The following is a 22012-nucleotide window of genomic DNA, read 5'->3' as shown; positions in this document are numbered from 1 at the left end:
ATTCTGATGAACCACCCTGGGACTGTGTTTCCAGGTTTGATATTTAATGATACAGCGCACCATCATCTACTGCATCAGTGCAGCTTTCTTACATTTCTCATGTTTTTTGAACAAAAGCCCCAGAAGAGAAGCCGCCGGAGGACCAGCCAGCTCTGTCTGAGCCAGAGAAACCCGAAGCGCCGCGATCCACCAGGAGCGCGCTGCACAGCGTCATCGACGGCGCCCGCAGGAAAGGGTGAGCAGATAACTGACGGCGGCGCCGCAGCGGCCGTTTACCTGCTGAGCTGCTGGTGGTGAAATGTGCAGGAAGCTGAGGACGGGGAATCATCAGCGTGATTCTGAGTGAGAGTGTTGTACAGATCAAGAGGAGGCTGCTTTGCCGTTCTTTTTCATGGAGCCTGAAGACATTTGGTATCACAGTAATTGGACTGTGGCTGTAACATCACACCTCATCTCAGCTTCCGTCTGACGGCTGCTCAAGACAAAAACAGCGCAGCTCTGCTCATCTGCAGATGTCAGGAGGGCTGAAAGACTTTCATCCCGCTGCTTCAGCTTCAGCTTCACAGGAAGCTGTTATTGTTTGATGGGATCACTGCCTGCTGAGCCCTGGAAGTCATCAGACTTTTGTAGTCCAGCTGTGAATATTTGTACAGTTCTTTTTGTTTTGATGCTCTGAAGTTGAATATTTGAACACACATTTTGAAAAGTCACAAAATGACTGGTGCAGATTCAACACCTCCAAAAAATACAACTTTAGAAATCACAGCACAAATGGAAAAAGACACAATGAAGTAGAAAATACAAAACCCACAACATGAATACAAAAGTCTGATCAGGAGTACAGATGCATTTGACTTTTCCGAGGCTTCAGCAGCGTGAGTTTGCGATTGCAGTCACACTCACAGTGATTTCCGCCATGCAACGCGTCCAGTCTGTCCATTCAACCCCCACTCGACCAGCTCAGCCACAACACAAATCCAGCGGCCACAGCGAGAATGCTGAAGTTACACGACCGTCACAGAGGCTCACGGCTGCTGCTCATATTGGCTGTTTTGGTATTTTTTACCCTTCTTGACTCTTCTAGATGTTTCAGCATTTCTGACCAACAAACCAACAATGATTGAAAGTCTTGCTACTTATTTTATTGACACAAACCCCTCACGTAAAATATCCGGTACAGATCATTTCAGTGTTGTCTCAGCAGTAAGATGCTCCTGTAGCGACCGAGCGGCTCCCGGCAGAGCCGCACTGACGGTCCTGACCGAGAAGGTCTGTCTTCACCACGGCGGACGGCAGACAGCTTGTGTGTGTGTGTGTGTGTGTGTGTGTGTGTGTACGGGTTTTTCTATGCTTGTGGGGACCAAATGTCCCCACAAGGATAGGAAAGCCTGCACGATGTGCATCGTGGGGACATTTTTTGGGTCCCCATGGGGGGAAACAGTGTTTTCTTGACCATGTTGTTGTTACTGAAAAAAGTCAAAGGTCAAAAACATTTCTTTAGGGCTACGCTTTGTTTTGGTGTGGGTTAGGGTTAGGGTTGGGGTTAGGAGTTAGATATGCATGGAAGGTCCCCACAAGGATAGAAATACAAACGTGTGTGTGTGTGTGTGTGTGTGTGTGTGTGTGTGTGTGTGTGTGTGTGTGTGTGTGTGTGTGTGTGTGTGTGTGTGTGTGTGTGCAGAAGGATGAAGATGGATAAAAAGGCCAGCCGGCCAAACCTGAAGCCGCAGAACGGAGTGGACGGCGTCAGCGTGAAGTCTGCCTCCGACGGAGACGGCGGAAGCGTCCGGAGCGCTCGCTCCGCTCCGAGTCCTCGTTCCAACAGGTGTCGGAGCAGAGCGCGGCCTTTACCTGCAGGGTGCGTCGGACGGGAGGAGGCTGACGCTGTTCTCTGGGTTTCGTCTGCCTGCAGAGGCGGGGCGGTGGCTCTGGAGTCCTCCGGTTTGCCCGCGGTGCCCAACAACCTGCGAGCCCAAACCCCGGACAAGCCGTCCACTCCCAGCAGCAGCCGGAGGGTCAGGGTCAGCGACCCACACACACACACACACACACACACACACACACACACCGGCCCCGGGCGTCAGAACACCACAGACTAACACGGGACTGTTTGTGGACGCAGCCCGACGGCGCGGAGAGCGTGGCCAGCTTACGCTCCAGCGACGGCGCGTCGGAGAGGAAAGACGGCGGCGCCCCGTCCATCTCGGTGTCCCGGGCCTCCGTCTCATCGGGTCTGTCGCTCCTGTTTTTTCTTTTGCCCTCCTCCCACGGTGAAGTGGCTGAGTGCGGTTTCACAGCTTGGCAGTTCACACACAAACATTTGGGCGTCTGACTCACAGTTTCAGGAAGTGTTAGAGGCGGCGGATCACATCAGAGGCGACGCTCAGCAGTGGAGCGTCGCCTCTGTGGGCCGATGAAACAACACTCAGCAGCTCCGCCTGCGAAGCACCTCACAAAGAGGGGAGCTGCTGCTTCTGTTCACGTCGTAACTCCCTCACCGCTGTTGACCGCCTCGTTCATCTGCTGACCTCTCCTCATTCTTTAAGCATGTTGCTCTGCGCGCCGTCCTTCCCGGTGTCGGATCGATTATCCCTGCCCGGAACCGCTTCTGAGAAGCGACGCTGGAGGAGCTTTGATTAGCATCATCAGCTGTTGAGCAGCTGCCAGACACACGGCCAGTAATGTGGAGACTTTTTGTCTGTCTTTTAAGTAAGATGACATTTTTTGTGTTGCGCAAAAACAACAAACCCAGCGCCGTGCAGCCATCAGGAAAACAACAACAGCATCATCCAAAGTGCATCGCTGCATCGTACAGCTTTAGAGGGATGAGTTTAGGGGGAAAAGTGAAGTGAAGGAGTGACAGCGGCAGCCCCAATTCACTGCTGCTCGTCTCTCTAACCGGTGTGACGGACGATCAGGAGAATGCTGTTTCAGACTGCAGCTTCCTGTCTGAATCTCCTCCAGTCGATTCCTCCCATCACTCATGAACGAGATCCAGAGATACCTGAGCTCCATCCAGCTCCACATCTCCACCGTACAGTTCATGAGACACTGAAACGGGGACGGAAATGTGAAATCAAGGGCTTTAATATAAAATAATGGCTTTATTTGAGTCCTCGGTCAGCTGATTCCCACTGATTTTCACCACTTTCTGATGGTTACCTTCTCCTGCATCTGGTTGTTTCACACTGTGGTACATTTAGACACACACACACACACACACACACACACACACACACACACACACACAGAAGCGATCAAACATACACATATTAACGGTGAAAACATTCACAGGTCACAGACACTTTCTCAAACATTTACAAATCAAGATGTGTTTAGAAAATGAAAAGAAACATTATTAGCTGAATTTTCCCCACTCGTACACACAGTTTCATGTTATTTTATCATTAAATTTAAACGTTTACTGTCCTTTATCATATCATGTTATATTTTAGTGGAAACGGCACCATTTCTTCTGTTTCCTGTTGAGAACAGGAAACAGAAGCGCCTGGAGCGCTGCTAATAAGCACAGATGACATATGAACCCCAAGAGCCTGATGCACTGAAACCAATGTGATATTACACACACACACACACACACACACACACACATACACTTGAAGGTGATCAGCCAAAAGGTTACGCTGAGAACTGGACGGATGCTGAAAATCAATCAATCAATCAATCAATTTATTTTTGTATAGCCCAGTATCACAACAACAGTTGCCTCAGAGGCTTCAAGATGTTACATTTGTCGGTAAAAGTAAAAACAGTGAATAAGCATAATGGTAATATGTCAATATTTACAGTAACGAGACAAAACGAAGCAACCACCGCCTTCGACCCTCACATCCGGCAAGAAAAAAACTCCAAAAACCCAGTGGGAAAAGAAGAAATCTTGGGGAGAACCACAGTATGGAGGGATCCCTCTCCCAGGGACGGACAGCTTTGGCAACAGCTAGCATGAGACAATAAGAAGTAAAGCCTAGGACAATGTTGAGGACAGTTCGTTGGACGGTCCAGCACAAGAACCACGGATCCCAGCAGTAGAACCGAAGCCAGTCCACGGGCAGGACCGACAGGGGTGTCCTCCCGGTCCGGACGGAGCTTGTTCATAGGCCCTCGTAATAGTGGAGTCAGCAACTGAAACTGGAGAAGACTCCCCCTCGAAGGGGGGGACAGCAGGTGAAAAGCAATGAACGGACTAAAGGGAATAACATTCAGACATTAGAGGACAGGGCTCAGTGCACCGTACTTCCCACAGCATTCTAGCTCCTGGGGCAGCTTTGTGGATACTTAACTGTTTAAACTAGTATTTAGTTAGTATAGTTTAGTTTAGTTTAATTTAGTTTGGTTTAGTTTAATTTTGTTTAGTGTAATTTGGTTTGGTTTAGTTTAATTTAATTTAGTTTAGTTTAGTTTAGTTTAGTTTGGTTTGGTTTAGTTTGGTTTAGTTTGGTTTACTGTAGTTTGGTTTACTGTAGTTTGGTTTGGTTTACTTTAGTTTGGTTTGTTTTAGTTTAGTTTAGTTTAGTTTAGTTTAGAATCCCTAGCTGACCTGATCATAGGCTGCATCGAAGAGAAACGTCTTGAGCCTGACCTTAAATGTGGAGACTGTGTCTGCCTCTTTGACACCACTTGGAAGCTGGTTCCATAAAAATGGTGCCTGATAGCTAAAGGCTCTTCCACCAAAATAACACACTGTCTTGTTTCACACATTTTCCCTCATGAATATTTGGTGTGTGTTCCAGATCGCGCAAAAATACTGGTGGGAGTTATGCTAATAGATTAATATATATATTTGCGTGCATCATTCGCAAAATGCACACAAAGTGAAAGCATGGTGTGTGTGTGTGTGTGTGTGTGTGTGTGTGTGTGTGTGTGTGTGTGTGTGTGTGTGTGTGTGTGTGTGTGTGTGTGTGTGTGCATGTGTGTGTGCAATCTACAGATTCTTAGTAAATCAGGCCCCGAGAAACAAGCTCTGCGTCCCAGCAGGGAGTTTTTTAATGAATCGCTCGCTGCTTGTTTGTGTAGCAGTCGGGTAGACAGTCAGTGTTCAGGTTCAGGTTCAGGTTCAGGTTCAGGTTCAGGTTCAGGCTCAGGTTCAGGTTCAGGTTCAGGAGCTGTATCCAATGTGAAACATGTGCCAAGTCGAGCGTCCAGCCAAACCTCTGTGGCTCGATCCTGCTGTGAAATCCCTCATCGCTTCCAGGAAGCCACAACAGGAAGTAGAAGAGAGAAAAGTCTCAGAAAGTTGTAGTTCGTCGCCGTGCTCGGTGTTCCAGCCCGTCTGCTCCTATGTGGCACAAAACTAAAGACGAGGCTTTTCCTTCACTTCCTGCTCCAGATCACAGCCGCTCGGAGATGGACCTGTCCGCCCCCGGGTCTGAGCCCAGCGACGACGCCCTCAGCCTCAGAAGCCGCTCCGTTCCCGGACTCAACGAAACGGTAAGAGCACCACCCACCCCTCCGTCCGCCCCCCGCCTCCCGCCTCCGCTGCTGCCTCCGCTGCTCCAGTGCTTCACTTCTGCAGCAAATTCACCCTGATGGCTCTGAAAACTGGGAGTGTGCTTTCACCTCCTGTAAATCCACGTCGGCGTCGGGTGTGACTGCATGAGGCCCGGCATCCGTGGATCTGTGGGCTGGTGAAGTGGTGAAGTGGACAGGAGGTGTCAGATGTGGGCCTGAATGTTAATTCCTCTTCAGAGCTCACTTCAAAGAGCATGACGACCATCTAAACGGCTGTGGGCTGGGAACAGGCGGCGCTGCCTCGTCTCTGTTTGTTTGTTTGTTTCCCCTCTACGATTCTGACTGAACTCCACTCGTGGTTCAGTTTGCAGAGCAGATTGAAATCCCCGGTCGGTAGTCCAGTGTTTACTCAGACGAGACGGTTTTCACCTGCAGGAGTTTTCTGACGACGACGCCGAGGAAGACATCGACGCCCTGATGTCGGCCCACAGCCAGTCCCCCGGCCGGCGCCTCAGCAGCGCCGTGTCCACGGTGAGGTCCGCACCCACATTTACCCAGAAGTCCACGTGCTCGTATAGAGGACTGCATGCCTCCTGCACACACACATACACATAAAGTCACCTCCTGATGCAGGAGTGTGTGTTTCAGTGTTGACAGTGTAAATATGTTGTGAGGCGTCGGGTCACGAACGCCTCGAGCGCCGTGAAACATTTACATAAACTGACTTCGCTCAGCTGTAGTAAGGTGATGTGAAGAGAAGAGCTTCTGGTTTTTGGTTTTTGTCAGTGAGCATAATGTTGCTTTGTGTGAGTTAATGAAGCAAATGTCTCGGGTTCTGTGCAGAAAATAAATCTGTAATATTGATTCCGATGGTGAGATTTGAAGCGTTGCGGTTTTTCGGGCAGATTTTGAGATCTCTCCCTCATACATTATTCACCTGTATTAACTTAAAGCCAGACACAGACCTGCAGATATTATCTGGCGCTGCCCTTTCACACACACACACACACACACACACACACACACACACACACACACACACACACACACATTCAGCTCACAAAGGAACATCTTCTCATCTCAGACACGTTCTCCGTCTGTAAAAAACACCCGGTCCGGATGTGATGGAGGTGGAGCGAGAGGTGGAGCGTGATGAGAACAAGGCTGTATTTCATCAGAAAGTCTCAGAGAAAGACTTGACCAACTAAACTCCACTCCTTGTCTTTTTGGACGTTTATATGTTCTTCTTCCTCTGAAGCGCAGTTGGCTGTGTTTTCATCAGGGAGGCGTGAATCAGGTTAGCTATTAGGACACATTTTATTAATTCAGTTTAAGTGAGGGATGAGCTGTGATAAACGGATAAAATGAGGATTAGAAGCAGAAGAATGAGGCACATTTAGACGCCAAATCAAGCCGTAAATGGATTCGGTGTTGTTCTCCGCTTATTGGCTTTAGATCAAACTGAACGCCGCCAGAGTGTTGGATTTCTCGGCGTGTCTGCTCTGCTCATCCCGCTCTCTGTAAATACGGAACATATTTACCTCAAAGTCTTCAGAAAAGGCCATCTTTTTGTTTGCAGATGGTTGTGCTGCCAGCCATCCAGCTTTCCCACATGTTTCTGTGCTGCTTTGCTTTGGATTCTCCGATGTTTATTATGGAGCAGATGGTCACAGTCAAAGAAACCCATTCATAAGTCCTCCACGGCAAGAAGCTGCGTTTTCTATCAGCAATGTGTCTTTTCAGAGCTCCGCTCTGACGCAGGATAATCCAGCTTCTGAGCAAACACTGTTTCATTCTGAGGGTTCCCTCTTTTTAACTCCTCTGTCCCATTTCCTCCTTCTGTGTCGAACAGTCCAGAACGTAGACGGACACAGGAGGATGTTTGTGACATTTTCAAGTTTCAAATGAAGAATCTACTCCTCATAATTCACCTGCACTCCACAGGGATGAAAAAACAAGAGTTTTCTGTCCTGTTTCTTTACTTTGAGCCCATTTCTAACCCTCGCAATTTAAAAAACTAATGGACAGCCCTCCATGTAGTAATCAGGATTAATGTGATTAAAACTGACAGCATTATATAATTCTAAACAGCTGATGTTTGCTGGAGTAGCATCTCCTTTAATCTGAGCTTCTCTGAATCCTGATCGTGACTCCGTTTTCTTCATGAATAAGTCACATTTAGATTATAGAGCATCTTCCGCCAATCCGCTGTGACTACAGCTGAACTTAATGAGTGATCTCCACTGATTCACCACATTTCAATAACAAAACAGTGCAGTTGCTGCACACAGACCGAACGAACTGGAGAAGCAACTCTGCTTCTTTAGAACAATAAATAAAGTACTAATTATCAGTTATTTGAACAAAACTTGTGACCCTTTTTTTTCCCTTTGACCTGAATTCCCGTGTTTACTCGTGACTCGGTGAAGTGTTTCCTGAAACGTCCCCCTCAGCCGACGAGAGAGCAGCTCTCTGGTTAATCCAGTTATTCAAATAGCAGCAGTGCTTACTCCAGGCCGACGTCAGGCCTCCGATCGTGTTTCCCCGCTGGCTGCGCCTGAGCCTTAATGAGAGAGTAATCTGAGACCAGGCGAGCGTCCGTCATGGCGGCGAATGGGAGCGGAGGGAGGCCGTGATTATGCAGACCGTCCAGCCTTTCACTCTTTTTTTTTTTTTCTCTTTAATGCACTCTGCTCATTGTGGTATGAATCACGGTGTGGCGGCGGGCGTCGATAATGGCAGCACAGATAGCGTGGCGTTAATGGCGTTTACTTATCGGTGCTGCTTTCATTATCTGTTGGTTATTTTTCAAGGGTTTCATTGAGCTCGTGTTCTTTCCTGTTTCATTTATATGCAGTTTATGCTCTGCTGTGTTTCATACGTCATTTGATCGTCTTGGTGATCGTACGTTGATGAGTGAACTCTCGTCTCTGAACAGACAAATCTGTGGAACTGTCAACAGAGCGGCTGAGACTCTTCACTAGAGCGTAACCCTCTGTTTTATCAGTTGTGGGTAATAAGCCGGCTGCAATATTTAGTCATTTTTCTGTTCACCTGTCGCCACTAAACAAGATCAGGTAGGATCCAATTAACTCGACTAATGAAGTGACACACTGCACTCTTACACTGCTGTGCAATAGTAACATTAGGGATATTAAATAATATTAAATAATATTAAATAATATTAAATAAACATGCACTTTCCACTTGAGCAAGCAGGTTATCCAGTAAACTGGACAATTTTTCAGGTTGACACTCAAAGCTCCGTAGAGCTTTTAAATGAAGGAAAAACAGCTGATCCTCTGCAAAACACTGAGTCAAAATGATTCAGGCTGAAACGTTCGATGGTTAAAATCCGTGATGCTGAAAATCCTTCAACACGCCGTTGAAAGTGGCTTGAAGTCAGAGTAGTGACTCCACGTTCCGTATCGACGGCATTATCGTGGACAGAAGCTCAGTGAAGTGCGGTCGGAGCGTCAGCCGTAAACCACAGAGGAAGAGAATCAGAGCAGCGTGAACGTCGATGGAAAGGAGACACGTGATAGACGAATGTTGAACTTCCAATGCAAACCTCTTTTCTAGAGTTTTAACTGAACTGTTTTCCATCTTGACACTGATTTCATCGACTGGGTCGGAGCTCTCACGCCAGTCTGTAAATCCTGTTTCATGAGCCTTTCTGAGGAGTTTGCATGTTCTCCATGAGCGTGTTGCCTCCAGATCCTCTGGTTTCTTCCCGCTGTGCGAAAACATGCTTTTCAGGTTATTTGGCTTTAAATTGTGTGTCCATGTGAGTATGAGTGTGTGTGGTTGTCACCGTTACAGTATTGTCTGTTTCCTCTCTAATGAGTATCTTTAGATGCATGCTGTTATACTCCTGATTTCACCTTTATCTGGCTGTAATTATCAGGTTTTTTTCTCGTCTTTCCTCGTGGGCCTCTCTTAAAAGTTGGAATTGTACCGACCTGCATGAAAGGAGCTCCTGGATATTAAGAAAATTTGATGATGGATTGATCACCGTCCAGAAGCAGTGAAACAGCAGGAGAGAGGCGGGATTCGCCACGCTCCTCGCATGTCGACTGCCTCCATGTTGATTTCACAGCTGATTCCAGATGAGTTGTAATCGCCGTGGTTTCCTCTGATAATCGCCATGGCAACCGTGTGTAATGGGGTTTCCTGCTGGAGCCGGGGCCCGCGCCGAGGGTCTGCCTCCATCGATAACACTTCAAAAAGCCCTCCGTCTCTCTTTCTTCTTCTGCTTCTTCTCATCACTGCTTCGTGTCTCTGTCTCTGAAACGAATCCAGTCGTCGACCCCCGGCTCAGAGCGGCGGTGGGGGTACCTCAACGTCCCCGACTCGGACGCTGAGACTGTAAGTCTCCCATCTCTGGGCCTTTGTGCATGCATTTATATTCACCTCTACGCCATGAAGGAGTGGAGGTGCAGCAGCGGCAACGCGCCGGAGCATCAATAATCCATGAAACATTCAATTATATATCCAGATTGATGCTGAATATTCCAGCATGTGAATATATCTGCATGTTGAGGATGTGTTTGTGCACTAATCTCTTTAATGTGGCTCCTCGCATTAAACCCGCCACTCATAACGCAGGAAATGAGCGACAGCAGACTTTCCAGTGATGAACAGCACGGCATGGCTGGACTGGTGGCTTCCTGTACGGCGTTGTTATTATCGCCGGATTACGGCTTGTTGTTGTTTTATTTACAGTCCTGAGCTGCAGCTTTCATGTCTCCCTGCTTCCTGCCAGACCTAATTACCTGCAGTGGTTTTAAAAGATTTAAAGCCTTTTCTTGGTGAAATAGGTTTTGCAGGTGCACGATGGGAGGCAGTAAAATGTGGCCTGCGCTTTATAAGTTTCATAGTAACGTATAAAAAGTTTGCATGAATCGCAGCTTCATTTTGCTTGGTGGCTTTTTAGGATTTTATTAATGTTCCTGTTTTTGTGTTCCATGTCCATTTCATTCACTCTGCTTGCTTTTTGACAGAAGTAGCCTTCATTTTTCTCTGTTTCGTGGTAGAAATGAAAAGGGATTAATAATGTTATGATGTTTTTCTGAGTGAAGCACTCATGCATTCAATTTTTCTTTTTTTTAACAGTTTGAGCCATTAGTCTGTTAAAATAAGCTGTTTGAAGCACTTTGACAGCTCTCATGGGTATTTTCTTCCAGATTCAAAGGCTGAATTTCCCTTTGATTCGGTTTTTAGGCACAACAACATCATTATTTTTAAGACATTTAAAAAGCATGTCGAGCAAGGACCAGAACCGTCCAGCATGTGGAGGCACAGGAAACCTTTATCTCACCAGCTGATTCAGAGGTGGAGAACATCTGCTGCAACCAGCTGGTGTTTCATCATAATAATAAAAAGGAAAAGTTCAGATTAACAAAGTAAACTACAGGCATAAATAACCCAAAGAACACAGGTTTAATATTGATGCTTTCCTTTCTCAATGACTTTCAATGGAAGTCGCATAAAAATATACTTACATGTATGTAATATTTTCTCGTTTGGAACTTTCTTTTAGGTAAGTTATGAAATAAATTCTTTAGGATGAAGTGCTGCAGAGTCTGAGAACTCAGGTTATAATCCTGGGAGCAGACAACTGGCATAAAAGTTAGTCAGGTTGAAAGTGAGTTGAAAGGATTTATGGTTGCAATAAAAAAAACATACAAAAAAAAAAGTGCACACCCAAATAGAGGCCGTGTTTACGCAACGCTGCATTAAGGAGTTTGCATGTTCCATGCAAAACAGCACCCCCTGCAGGCCTTGGGCATAACTGCAGCTTAGTGAAACACTCGTGCCTGTGGCTTGCATCCATGTACGTGCACGGAAGAGGGGAACTCCTTCCTTGCTCTTTTAGTAGCGCTCGAGTAAAATGTAAGTGTCTTCTGCCTGGTGGGTCTGTGCTGGAGCTGCAGTGCTAGAAGCCAGTCTGTTCTCACTTTCTGGAAGAGCCATCCTCAATACTGCTCAGTTGTTGCTCGTTAAGCATCTGGCGGAGTAATGGCGGACAAAACGAAAGCTAAAATTCAGGCCAGCGGGAGAGCACATTACGTCAAAAAATTCTGGTGCCGGACCGGCACTGTGACTTTTAAGTGACAATTTAGCGCTGTTAGCGGTACGAGCAATGAATATGTCAGGGCACATTCTACACATCATTGAATATTTGTAACATATTTATGGTGGAAAATAAGTATTTTTAAAGTTGAAAAACTCCTTAATGCACCTTTAAAGCTCGTGTCCGGAGTTTTGAGAGAGAGAGGTTTTTTTAATCCAATGTCTCAGGTCCCCCTCCCTCTGCTTTCATGAGTGACCAAGCCACGCCCCTTTAATTGTGCACGCGCATTATCTGTTGGGTGAAAATGAGAGCCTCTGAGTCCTACAGCATCCTCCATGTTGAGCTGTTTACGGTGGATGTTCAGCAGACAGTGGATATATCCGAGGCGAGCGCGGCGGCTGCTGCAGAGCTAACTCTCCTCTGCTGGGCGAGCGGCCGTGCTCTCTGGCTGCTCCACACTTTGATTGACAGCAGGACAAGGCGGAAGCTCGAAATCTATTGGCTGAAGCTGACCGGCGCTTTTTCGGATAACATGGGGGTCTATGAGACGAAGGCGGGGCTCATAAATACATTTTTATATTGCTTTATGCTAATATTATACTATAGTATCGAACCAGACTGACACATTGAAGCTCTGTTAAAAAACAATTCATACATTGGAAACGAACGGAAACTCCGGACACCAGCTTTAAGTGTTTTTCATTTTGTTGCAAGAGTTTTAAAGTTGAAACTCCCCTGGAAGAACAGTTCAGTTTGCTTCATTAGCTGGTAAAACAAACAACAGCACCTCCTCGTGGCACTGCATGCTAACTGCATTGTTTTCAATGTTTCTGCCATTTCTGTTGTAAGCAGACATTTTCAAAACGTTGATGTCAATCCAAAACTTTTCTGAAACAAATTCGCAAAAGCAATTGGCTTTGATTTGAAAACGGACCTCATTCTATTAATTTTGACGCGTTTTGCCATCAATAAAACTGACCGCAGCACCTAGTCTATCAGACTGACGAGTAAAGAGAGCTGTAAATATCAAAACAGTCGAGAAGTATCTCACTACTGCCACCTAATGCTCAAGAGTGGAATTACTTCATTTTCACATCCTGCCTTTTTTTTACAGTTCTAAAAGGAACTTCTTTGAAAAGCGAGAACGTTCTGAATATAATTCCATGTGTCTTCAGTGTCACTTCATGCTTTCCTTTATGCCTCAGTCCATTCATCCCTGATGGAAATCAAGTTTTTATTCTTCAAAAAGCGGGAAAGCTGTGCCGTTTCTCATCTGATAACGTTTGTGAGTCACTCCTGAAAGGAATTCGTCTTCTCACTCGGGGCGGTAATTTACAGTCTGGTGATCCCTGTTCGCTGGAACACAAATGATACTTCATGTCCTGACAGCCGACAGAATGCATTTCATTTTGTAACGGCATGACACAAACCTCAGTGAGAAGCCTTGGCCGCCGCCGCCACATTTTATTGTCCGTGAAGAGCAGCTTTATTTCTGCCGTATTTCATCAGCTTTGTGTCGCCCTCTTCATCGTCCCGGCCTCTGTTTCCCCCCCCGCCCTCCTCCTCCTCCTCCTCCTCCTCCCCCACCTCCACGTCTCCGGCTTCGGCCTCACAGAGCAGCATAAACAGCATGATGAGCATGTACAGCGAGACCGGTGACTATGGCAACGCCAGGGTGAGCGGCGAGATCCTGCTCAACATCAGCTACAGCTACAAAACCGGCGCCCTCAACGTCCTGGTGAAGGAGTGCCACAACCTGGCAACCGGGGACGAGAGGCGGCAACGCACAGACGCGTGAGAGCGAGCGCAAACACACCACTGGAAAACACACGTCTGCGTCTCTCTCTCTCTCACACACACTCACACACACACACACACACACACACACACATCAAAGCCAGTTATCGTCAGATGTTTTGTCTTCATTGTTGTTTTGCAGTCTGTTAGGAGGAGTGAGGGAGAATAGTGAGTGTTCCCGTCCTGCTGAACTGGGTCACTGTGTGTTTCATTCGGCAGCTACGTGAAGACGTACCTGCTGCCGGACACGTCCCGGCAGAGCAAGAGGAAGACCAGCATCAAGGCCAACACCATCAACCCCGTCTTCAATGAGAATCTGAGGGTTCGTGCATCAAGAAAACATCAGATTGTTGAGCGATCCGAACACACCGTTGGATCATTTGATGAGTTTTTTTGTTTTTGATTATTCTCATTTGTAGTATGTGATCAGCCACTCGCAGCTGGAGACACGAACCCTGCAGGTGTCCGTGTGGCACCACGACCGCTTCGGACACAACAGCTTCCTGGGGGAGGTGGAGCTGACCTTTGACTCCTGGGAGTTTGATTCCCAGATGGAGGACTGGTACACTCTGCAGCCGAAGGTGAGAGCCAGAATCAGCATGACTTACTGTTCTTCTTTTTGAGGATGTTGGGTTTTTTTCTGCTGCTAAACATGGCTGACAGGTCTGCACGGGGCAGGAAGCCTGCAGAGATCAACACAGCGTCATTTGTTTCTTCCTGTTGTTCACCTGTTGGCTGCAGATGGAGAGCTGTATGGACTCCACCATGCAGTACAAAGGGGAGCTGACGGTGGTGCTGAAGTACATTCCTGCAGAGAAGAACCTCATGCTGCCTCTGGACCAAGTACAAGGTGCTTTAATATCGACCTTATTGCGCTGTAATTCCTCTCCACTCCTTATTTAGGTGAAATGTCAAGGTGAAATGGAGACAGGTGATTGATCATAGCAGCCGTGATATGAAGGAGTATGTGAAGTTTAGTTAAAATTAAAAAAAAATAAATAAATAAATAAAAAAAAGGAAGTCCAAAACCGTGGTTTTGGAAGCATCCTCAGTAAATTCGAAACGTTTCAACAGCATTTGTCTCCACAGCGTGGGTTTGGTGTAATGACTGACCCACCATTGACTGGCTGATTGCTAACGGGGACATTTTTAACAGCTTCCAACCCAGTTATATCTAAAATTAAATACTTTCTCAAACCATCTGACTGCAGAGAGGCTAAAACACTTTCAGACTTTCCCCGATTTTTTTCCCCAATTACTGCAAAAGCTGCTGCTGTTGGACTGCAGTCCAGCTGTTAGAGAGAGGACATTAAGATCGTCTTCGTCTTTTTGGTTGTGAACCGATCAGCTCTGTGTGCAAGAAGCTGCACGCTCACCTCTACTGCACATCATACCTGCATAATCCAGTTCAGTTAAATTAAAGAAATGAGAGATGGCAGCGTAAACATCACAAAAATCACCGGCCCGTGGGCCGCCAGATTCCAGCCATTGGCCCACAGTATCTTCACGCTGATAATCAGGGTTCATCACAGGAACAGAGTAACGCGCTTCCCTGCAGTAAACCTGGATGAACTGAGTTCATTAACCTTACTGGGCTGACAGTCAGGCTCCTAGTAGAAGAGCTCGACAGGAAACGCAACACTTTTCACAAAGCAGAGTGATACAGAGGAGTGTGACGGTGACGGCCACAGGAGGGATCTGCGCCGACGCTCTGCAGTGCTCCTTGGTGGCAATAATGTCATATAATGTGTCATATAATATATGTGATGTAACTCAGTGTAATTCAGCTGGAAAACGAAGCTCATGTCACCGTTATCTGGCACACTGAAAATACCGTGGTGTTGACACTTATTTAGCCTCATTTTTTTTATAAATTCAAACTTTTTAAAATGCTTTACATATATACATATACATATACACACATATATATATATATATATATATATATATATATATATATATATATATATATATATATATATATATATATATATATATATATATATATATATATGTATATCTATATACATATATATATATATATGTATATAGATATTAGGGTTGTAACGATACACAAAAATCTGGGTTGGATACGTACCTCGGTTCTGAGGTCACGGTTCGGTTCGGTTTCGATACAGTAGGGAACAAAATGCAAAACCTCAGTGTTCTTGTTGTTGTCCATGCCTCCCGTGTCGCCTGTCTGTGTCGGCTGTGCGGCTCATCACGATGCAACGCTCTTCTCTCCTGCTACATTTGGGCTCAGCTGTGTTCGTTCCAGGCAGCCGCACTGATCCACGCATCCTCCAGAAGCTTCTCCGGCTCTCTAGACTGTTTATCTGCTCCTTTATTTCAGGTTATTTATAGGAAATGAGGCACAGACATTGTCAGGACGTTATCATTTAGTATCAGAGTTTATTTAGCCTTTTTTTTCTGTTTCCGAATCTCGGGGCGGCGCCCGAGCGATTAGATACTTTCACTCAGGATGCGAACTATGGGGGGGCCAGGGGCCAGGGGGGTCTCAGCCCCCCTTGATGAGACATGAGCCCCCCTGAAAACATGATTTGTCAGTACTGTTGTGCACAGCACTGCAAATGGGATTAAACCACCAACCCTGAAGCTGTGTAATTCTGCTCTTCTGTTCACAAAACATATTTCTAATACCTTTCACTGCACCCCTCCACCGTCCCGGACATTTATTCAGTGATTCAGACATTAATGCGAACTGCGGTGCAACCTGGAGCCTGTAACTCCTGTCAGGAAGCGGTTGTGTCTTTCTTTGGTTTTATGAGCTGCTGTATAATATTTGCCAGCTCAGACTCCTGACCATGATGCAGATTAAAGGATAAATCATCCAGCAAAGGTAGCCAGAAATAATAAATTCATTTTGGATTCTTCTGCTCAGTCTGAGCTTATTATAAAATAGATTCAGCTCAGTTACAGGGATTTTCTTGTTTTTTTGTTTTTTTTTAGTATGCACATGATGCCGCTCTGACCCTCACGGCGCCCTTTGATTCATTAATGCTGACAGATTTCCCCCTCGCCACTGCGAGTTAAAAGGTCACCGCTGAAATCTAGAAGGCATCAACATACCTGCAACTTCATTTAGAGGCGATTTGAGCTTCGTTTGACGTCTTGAGCGGAGTTCAGAGTTAATAACCGCAGCAGGAGATCACAGAGGAGATATTTCACACTGTCTGTGCTCCTCGGAGAGACGGCTCGTCGTGTGTGGCTCTTCTTAATTAAAGCACTCACGTGTGGTGCCGCGATTATTTTCATTATTCTGAATGTAATTGGTTGTCAGGTCTGGAAGTCGATACGAGTTACCGGATGAATGTGAAGAGTGAAGCACACCAGTCATGGCTGCTCCGTTTTATTCAGGGGGAAAACACACACATTCAGGAAGGATTATAAGATCCTGTGAGATAAAAATGAGCTAAAGAAAACAACTTCTGGGGTCTGTTCACGTTAGAATTTGGGATGATTTTATTAAACTCCTCACTGAAACAATACGATGCGGCGTAGAGGCCGTAACGAGGCTGAACCTGCACTGGCAGTGATTCTGATGTGTTTCTCCGCCTCGTCGCCACAGTGAAGAAGAGTTTCCTGAGAGGGAAGAAGACGAGCAGCTTCACCCTGCCTAAAGGGGGCATGGTGGAGCTGCTGGTCAAAGGAGCCAAAAACCTGACGGCTGTCAAGTCCGGAGGAACCTCGGACCCGTTCGTCAAAGGGTGACGCTCTCCTCTCATTCTGTCAATTCAATTCAATTCAGCTTTATTTAAACCCAACACAGTCATTTCTAGACATTTTTGCAGAAAAAAAAATAGTTCCACATCATCAATACTGGATTTGATATTCTGACCACTTCAAAAGGCTCATTTTGTGATATTTATGGCTCACATAGAATATAATTATATATGGTATTGCATAAGCTGTTGTTACATCTTTGTATTTGTAGTTAAATTGTTTTTTGGTTTTTTTTATTTGGCTTATTTCTTTTTTTGTTGCTTACAATGTAATCTATCCGTACACTATAGATTTGTTTTTGTGGTTTTGGTTTCATAAGTTTTTACTGTTTTCCTCTTAGTCTCAATTTTTACATTTGTGAGGTTTTTTTTTTTTTAACTGCCCTTTATTGTAGTTTTGTGATGGTTTGTTGTGTGTGTGTGTGTGTGTGTAGTTATTTTGTCTTTTCATGATGGTTTCATGTCTATTTTTGGTTTGTTTTGTGTTTCTTTCTCATTTTCAAAGCATCTCTGTACCTTTTGTGTTTTTGTGTTTCGTTTTGTCATTATCATAAGAGGCTTCTTACTTCGGTGCCCCCCTCCCCCAGGTACCTCCTGCCTGACAGCAACAAGTCGACCAAGCACAAGACGGCGGTGGAGCGTCGCACCGTCAACCCGCAGTGGAACCACACCTTCACCTACTGCGGCCTGCAGCCCGGCGACCTCAACAACGTCTGCCTGGAGCTCACCGTGTGGGACAAAGAGGCTCTGGCCAGCAACGTCTTCCTGGGGGGGGTCCGGCTGGGGGCCGGCACGGGTGAGAACACACAGAAAAACAACACACACACACACACACACACACACACACACACCACACACATTTTCTTCACTTTAAAGGTCAATGCGACGCTCAGAATTTCAAATGAGGAGCTAAAACCTCTGAAATGCTGCTCGGTCCTTGAAGGGCTGAAGAGCTTTGCTCAGGCTGCAGGGAGGATGCTGAGCTGTGTATCTGGAGGAAGAATTCATCATTGAGTTTTTTTCCTTCTAACTAAACTTTATCTGGACTTTCAGAGTTAAAAACTAAAATCTTGTCACATCTGAACAAAGTCAAATGTTGCCGATGTGATCAGAATGACGTGCTGAGGTGTGTGTTCCTGGAGGTTTATGGGAAAGCGGTGATTCGTTTATGATGCTGAACGAGCAGACTGGAGAGGAAACAGTAACCGCTCCATGTGCAGATCACTTGTGAATGCACAGCGGAGCTGGACTTTGCAACAAAAGGTCATCTCTTATGTCAGCTTGAAACAGGAAACTGAAGCCAGGTTTTATGACAGCCAAACCCTCGGGGTTGGGGTCAGGGTTAACCCCCACCCTCCTTACAGTGTGATGGTGTTTTAGATATTCTCTAAGTACCAACTGAGAGCATGTGAGTGTCTGAAGGCTGCTTCCTGCAGGATAATGCATCGTGCCACAAAGCTCCAATCACTCAAAGCCAACATGACGACGATGCTGGACTCCCAGCGCCCCCACAGTCAGCCCATCATAATCCATTACGTCTCCGCTGGGGCGGGCTCAAACTGCAGCTGCACCGTGCCGTCATGTCAGTATCGATCGAAGCCTCTGAGGAATGTTTCCAGCACCTTGTTGAATCGACGGCATGGAGGAAACGAGGTGAAATTAGCTTCTGGCCTGGTGAAGCTGACGCTGTTTCAGCCAAACTGCTGCAGCGGCGTAACAGAGCTGATTCCTCCTCCACATGACAAAGCTAAACCATATTTTAAAGAAAAACACACTGAGTGAACGATGGAAAGTGGGGCCCACTTCTCTGCTTTGGAACATCTTTCCATTATTTAGGAGTGTGATTTTTTTTTTTCCATGAAATTCCTCACAAAACCCCAAGAAGGTTGAGGCAAACAGCGGAGTGGTTTGGACGTCTGGAGCATCGAGAGATCATGAAATACGATCAACACGACTGAGAGGACTGGTGTTCACTTTGTGTCCGTGTCTCCTCGGCTGCAGGCAAGAGCTACGGGAACGAGGTGGACTGGATGGACTCGTACGGGGAAGAGCAGCGGCTGTGGCAGCGCATGATCGAGAACCCAGAAGTCCCTCACGAGTGCACGCTGATGCTGCGGTCCAGCATGCGCAGGCGCAGCACATGAGCCGGACGGACGCGGCGCAGGCCGGCGGCGGGACAGAGGAGAATAACAGAGGGGGGAAGAGATATGGGAAAGAAGTGGGAGTTGGAGGGGCCAAGGAAAATAGAGAAGAGGAAGGAAAAAAAAAACCTGCCCTCTTCTTTCCCGCTCGATCCTTCTGTCTGCAGCAGCCAGTCATGCCTTACGCTCATCCACGTGTGGCCCTCCGCCGTTAATGGAAGCCACGTGTTGTACCGCCCCGCGAGCACACGCCGGCTCCCGGCGCGTCCGTCCTCGTCTCCGAGGGCCGTTTCTGCATGTAGCCGCGGCCCTGCGCCGCCGTCAGCGACGTGCGAACATTCCCTTTATTAGCGAGCGACGTGAAGCACATGTGACGCTGAGACCCGTCTCCTCATGAAGAGTAGAGTCCCGAGGTGGAAAGTGACCGCTCCTTGTACTGCTCCCATTCTGGCGCTGGGAGGACTCACATGCTGTATAATCACTGAAGAGGCAGCTTTTCTATTCACTTCAGAACATTACAAAGCCTCTGATGATCTTTTCTTTCTGCCTAAACCTTCCTGATTGTAATGAAACTGTCATTACTGGCCTCTCTAGAAAAAAATGATAATGAGACAATCATTACAACTCATAGAAGCAGCAGGACGTTAGAAATATTGAGTAAATTTGGTGAAGTCACTTATCGAAGGTGTGATTTGTGTCATTGTCGATTAATGCACCGAAATCGACTCGAACTAACCAAACTGCCAAAAACTAAACCATCCTGTTCATTTCTTTTCGTCCTAGCCCCTCCAGCATCATGATACCACTTTCTACAATAAGATGGTGCCGTGAGGAAAAAACCAACATTCAATACAAACGTCAGAACAGGGCGTCGCCGATTGCTTCCTGATTGCAAACTGCCAGGAACTGAAGCGCATTGAAATTTGTGCTGCTGTTGTGGGATTCTTAGAAATGATGTAAACAATGATTTACCACGAAACGCCTCCTGTTAACCTTCTCATGTTAGCATAAGGTTTGCCGCTTTGCCTGGAAAAAGCTCCTCTTGCTCGGTTAGCGCACAATGTGACAAATGTGCTGCAAATAACACAAAATTTAGACATCATTTTTTTAACTATAAACCATGAAATAGACCTGATATTCCTTAGTTTTAAAGTTGATTTGATGATAAACAAATGTGTCATAATTAGTGTGACATTTGTTATTTTTCAGCTTTAAATCTTTGAATTACCCTTTAAAAGGTTCCCTTTTGAGAATTTTAGTGAGTGACTTTTAAAGGTTAAGGAGGACTTGAATTGGGCTGTATCAGCTGACGATCCTCCAACTTCTCCTCAAAGGTTGGAGGATTTCCTTCGAGATAACCGGAGGGGCATAAAAGACAATTTTTGACATTTTCTATAAACTTGCATTTGCTTGTGTGGATTTCTGCTGATACTGTGAAATTTCAATTTGACTTTTTGATTAATTTTGTGTTTATTCCTGCACTTCCTTGTTAAAGGTATAGCAATTTGTGTTCAGATCTGTTGCTACTTTGTGTTTTTATGAACTAATTGAAACTAAGAAGTGTGTAGAATGACTCACTGCACCATCTTGTGGTTGAAAGTGGTATTGCAGATGTTAATTGAGCTTTTTCTCGGTTGGTAACTTCAGTGGATTTCTTTAAAATTGGTTATTTTTAACTTAAAAAAAGAAAAAGAAGAAACACATTCACATGTACTGTTAGATTGCATGGATCCTCCGTGACATGAAAAGAACAGTACTCGGATAAAGTTATTTTCCACCCTTGGTTTTCATAGGAATAAAAAAAAAACAAACTGTAGCACAAAAACTAGACAAAGTGCAAACTTAGACTAGCTTCAATGTAAATGAGCCTAACACTGTATCAGTGTGGTCCTAGAAACTGCATGGTATTAGACGAACCCGAGGTAGAAGAACAAAAAAAAAAGAGGTGACGATAAAGCACTGATACTGACATCCCTTCACCTGTAGAGGAAGGTGTGATGTGAAGAAGTCCTGCATGTTGAAGAGTGTCGGGGCTCCGAGGCGCGCTGCCTTCATCTCGGGGGGGGGGGGGTGACCCCTTCCCATCCCTCCAGTAATGAGCGGGAGAGAGTCAGACAGCGACCTGGCCTCTGTGGCCTGGAGGGGGCGCTCCGCCAGACTCCGTCCTGAGATGAATCACTTCACAGAAGCAGTTCTCCAGTCGAACCGACCAGTTTTCCTGTGGAATGCCAATGTTTGGTCCTTGGCAAAGCGGTGTGCTGCGAGCCGCCCAAAGCGGCGGCGGCGGCGGCGGTGCGGCGCCGCGTGTCCGACGAGCTGCAGCGATGCCCGATCACTGAAGGAGCTCTTGGTGTGCAGCATGTACTTTCTCTGTTGTGTCTGGTTTCAAAGCATCAATATCACATTTTTCAAGCATATTTTGTCCCAAATGTGTAACGAGAATATTTTGAAATAAACACATCTTTCCATAGACTGGATGTCGACTTTGTTTTTGTTGTGGTGGGAGAAGAGAGCCGTGATCACACGGGGGGGGTTTCTTTACCTATTTTTTGGCCTCCAGTACTCCAGTACCCAGACTGTTTCAGTCGTATCTTTTCAAACGGTCTTCTATATGATCGTTGATCCTTTCCACACTGCTGCTTGCAGCTCCGTCCTTCATGAAATATATCTACCGAGGGTCAGAGCCTCTACTGTCTGATACGAGCGGCGCCCGGGGAAGGCTGTCAGAAAAGTTGTCTCAGTGGCTTCATAGAGTGTGGACTGCGTGGAGACGCGGCAGAGGACGC

At 46.3% G+C, this 22012-nt stretch overlaps 1 protein-coding gene across 4 annotated transcripts in view; it reads left to right on the top strand.

Annotated features, from left to right (window-relative positions):
• LOC115403590 (synaptotagmin-like protein 5) overlaps positions 1 to 21701 on the top strand; it is a 49937-nt gene extending 28236 nt beyond the window's left edge. Inside the window, exons 5-18 of one of the 4 annotated variants that reach the window (XM_030112542.1) lie at positions 118 to 235; positions 1682 to 1825; positions 1913 to 2021; positions 2123 to 2231; positions 5348 to 5448; positions 5905 to 6000; positions 9772 to 9837; positions 13161 to 13339; positions 13562 to 13664; positions 13762 to 13923; positions 14084 to 14192; positions 16932 to 17070; positions 17673 to 17881; positions 19087 to 21701. In XM_030112542.1, coding sequence (XP_029968402.1) covers positions 118 to 235; positions 1682 to 1825; positions 1913 to 2021; positions 2123 to 2231; positions 5348 to 5448; positions 5905 to 6000; positions 9772 to 9837; positions 13161 to 13339; positions 13562 to 13664; positions 13762 to 13923; positions 14084 to 14192; positions 16932 to 17070; positions 17673 to 17881; positions 19087 to 19229 — 1787 coding nt within the window. In that variant the 3' untranslated portion in view covers positions 19230 to 21701. Of the gene's footprint in view, positions 1 to 117; positions 236 to 1681; positions 1826 to 1912; positions 2022 to 2122; positions 2232 to 5347; positions 5449 to 5904; positions 6001 to 9771; positions 9838 to 13160; positions 13340 to 13561; positions 13665 to 13761; positions 13924 to 14080; positions 14193 to 16931; positions 17071 to 17672; positions 17882 to 19086 lie in introns of all 4 variants that reach the window. The other 3 variants (XM_030112541.1, XM_030112545.1, XM_030112544.1) reach the window with 3 other exon arrangements.
• The last annotated feature ends 311 nt before the right edge of the window (positions 21702 to 22012 follow it).

Source organism: Salarias fasciatus, chromosome 16 (genome assembly GCF_902148845.1).
Source record: "Salarias fasciatus chromosome 16, fSalaFa1.1, whole genome shotgun sequence".
NCBI classification, from domain to species: domain Eukaryota; kingdom Metazoa; phylum Chordata; class Actinopteri; order Blenniiformes; family Blenniidae; genus Salarias; species Salarias fasciatus.
This window is presented reverse-complemented; position numbering and strand designations above follow the sequence as displayed.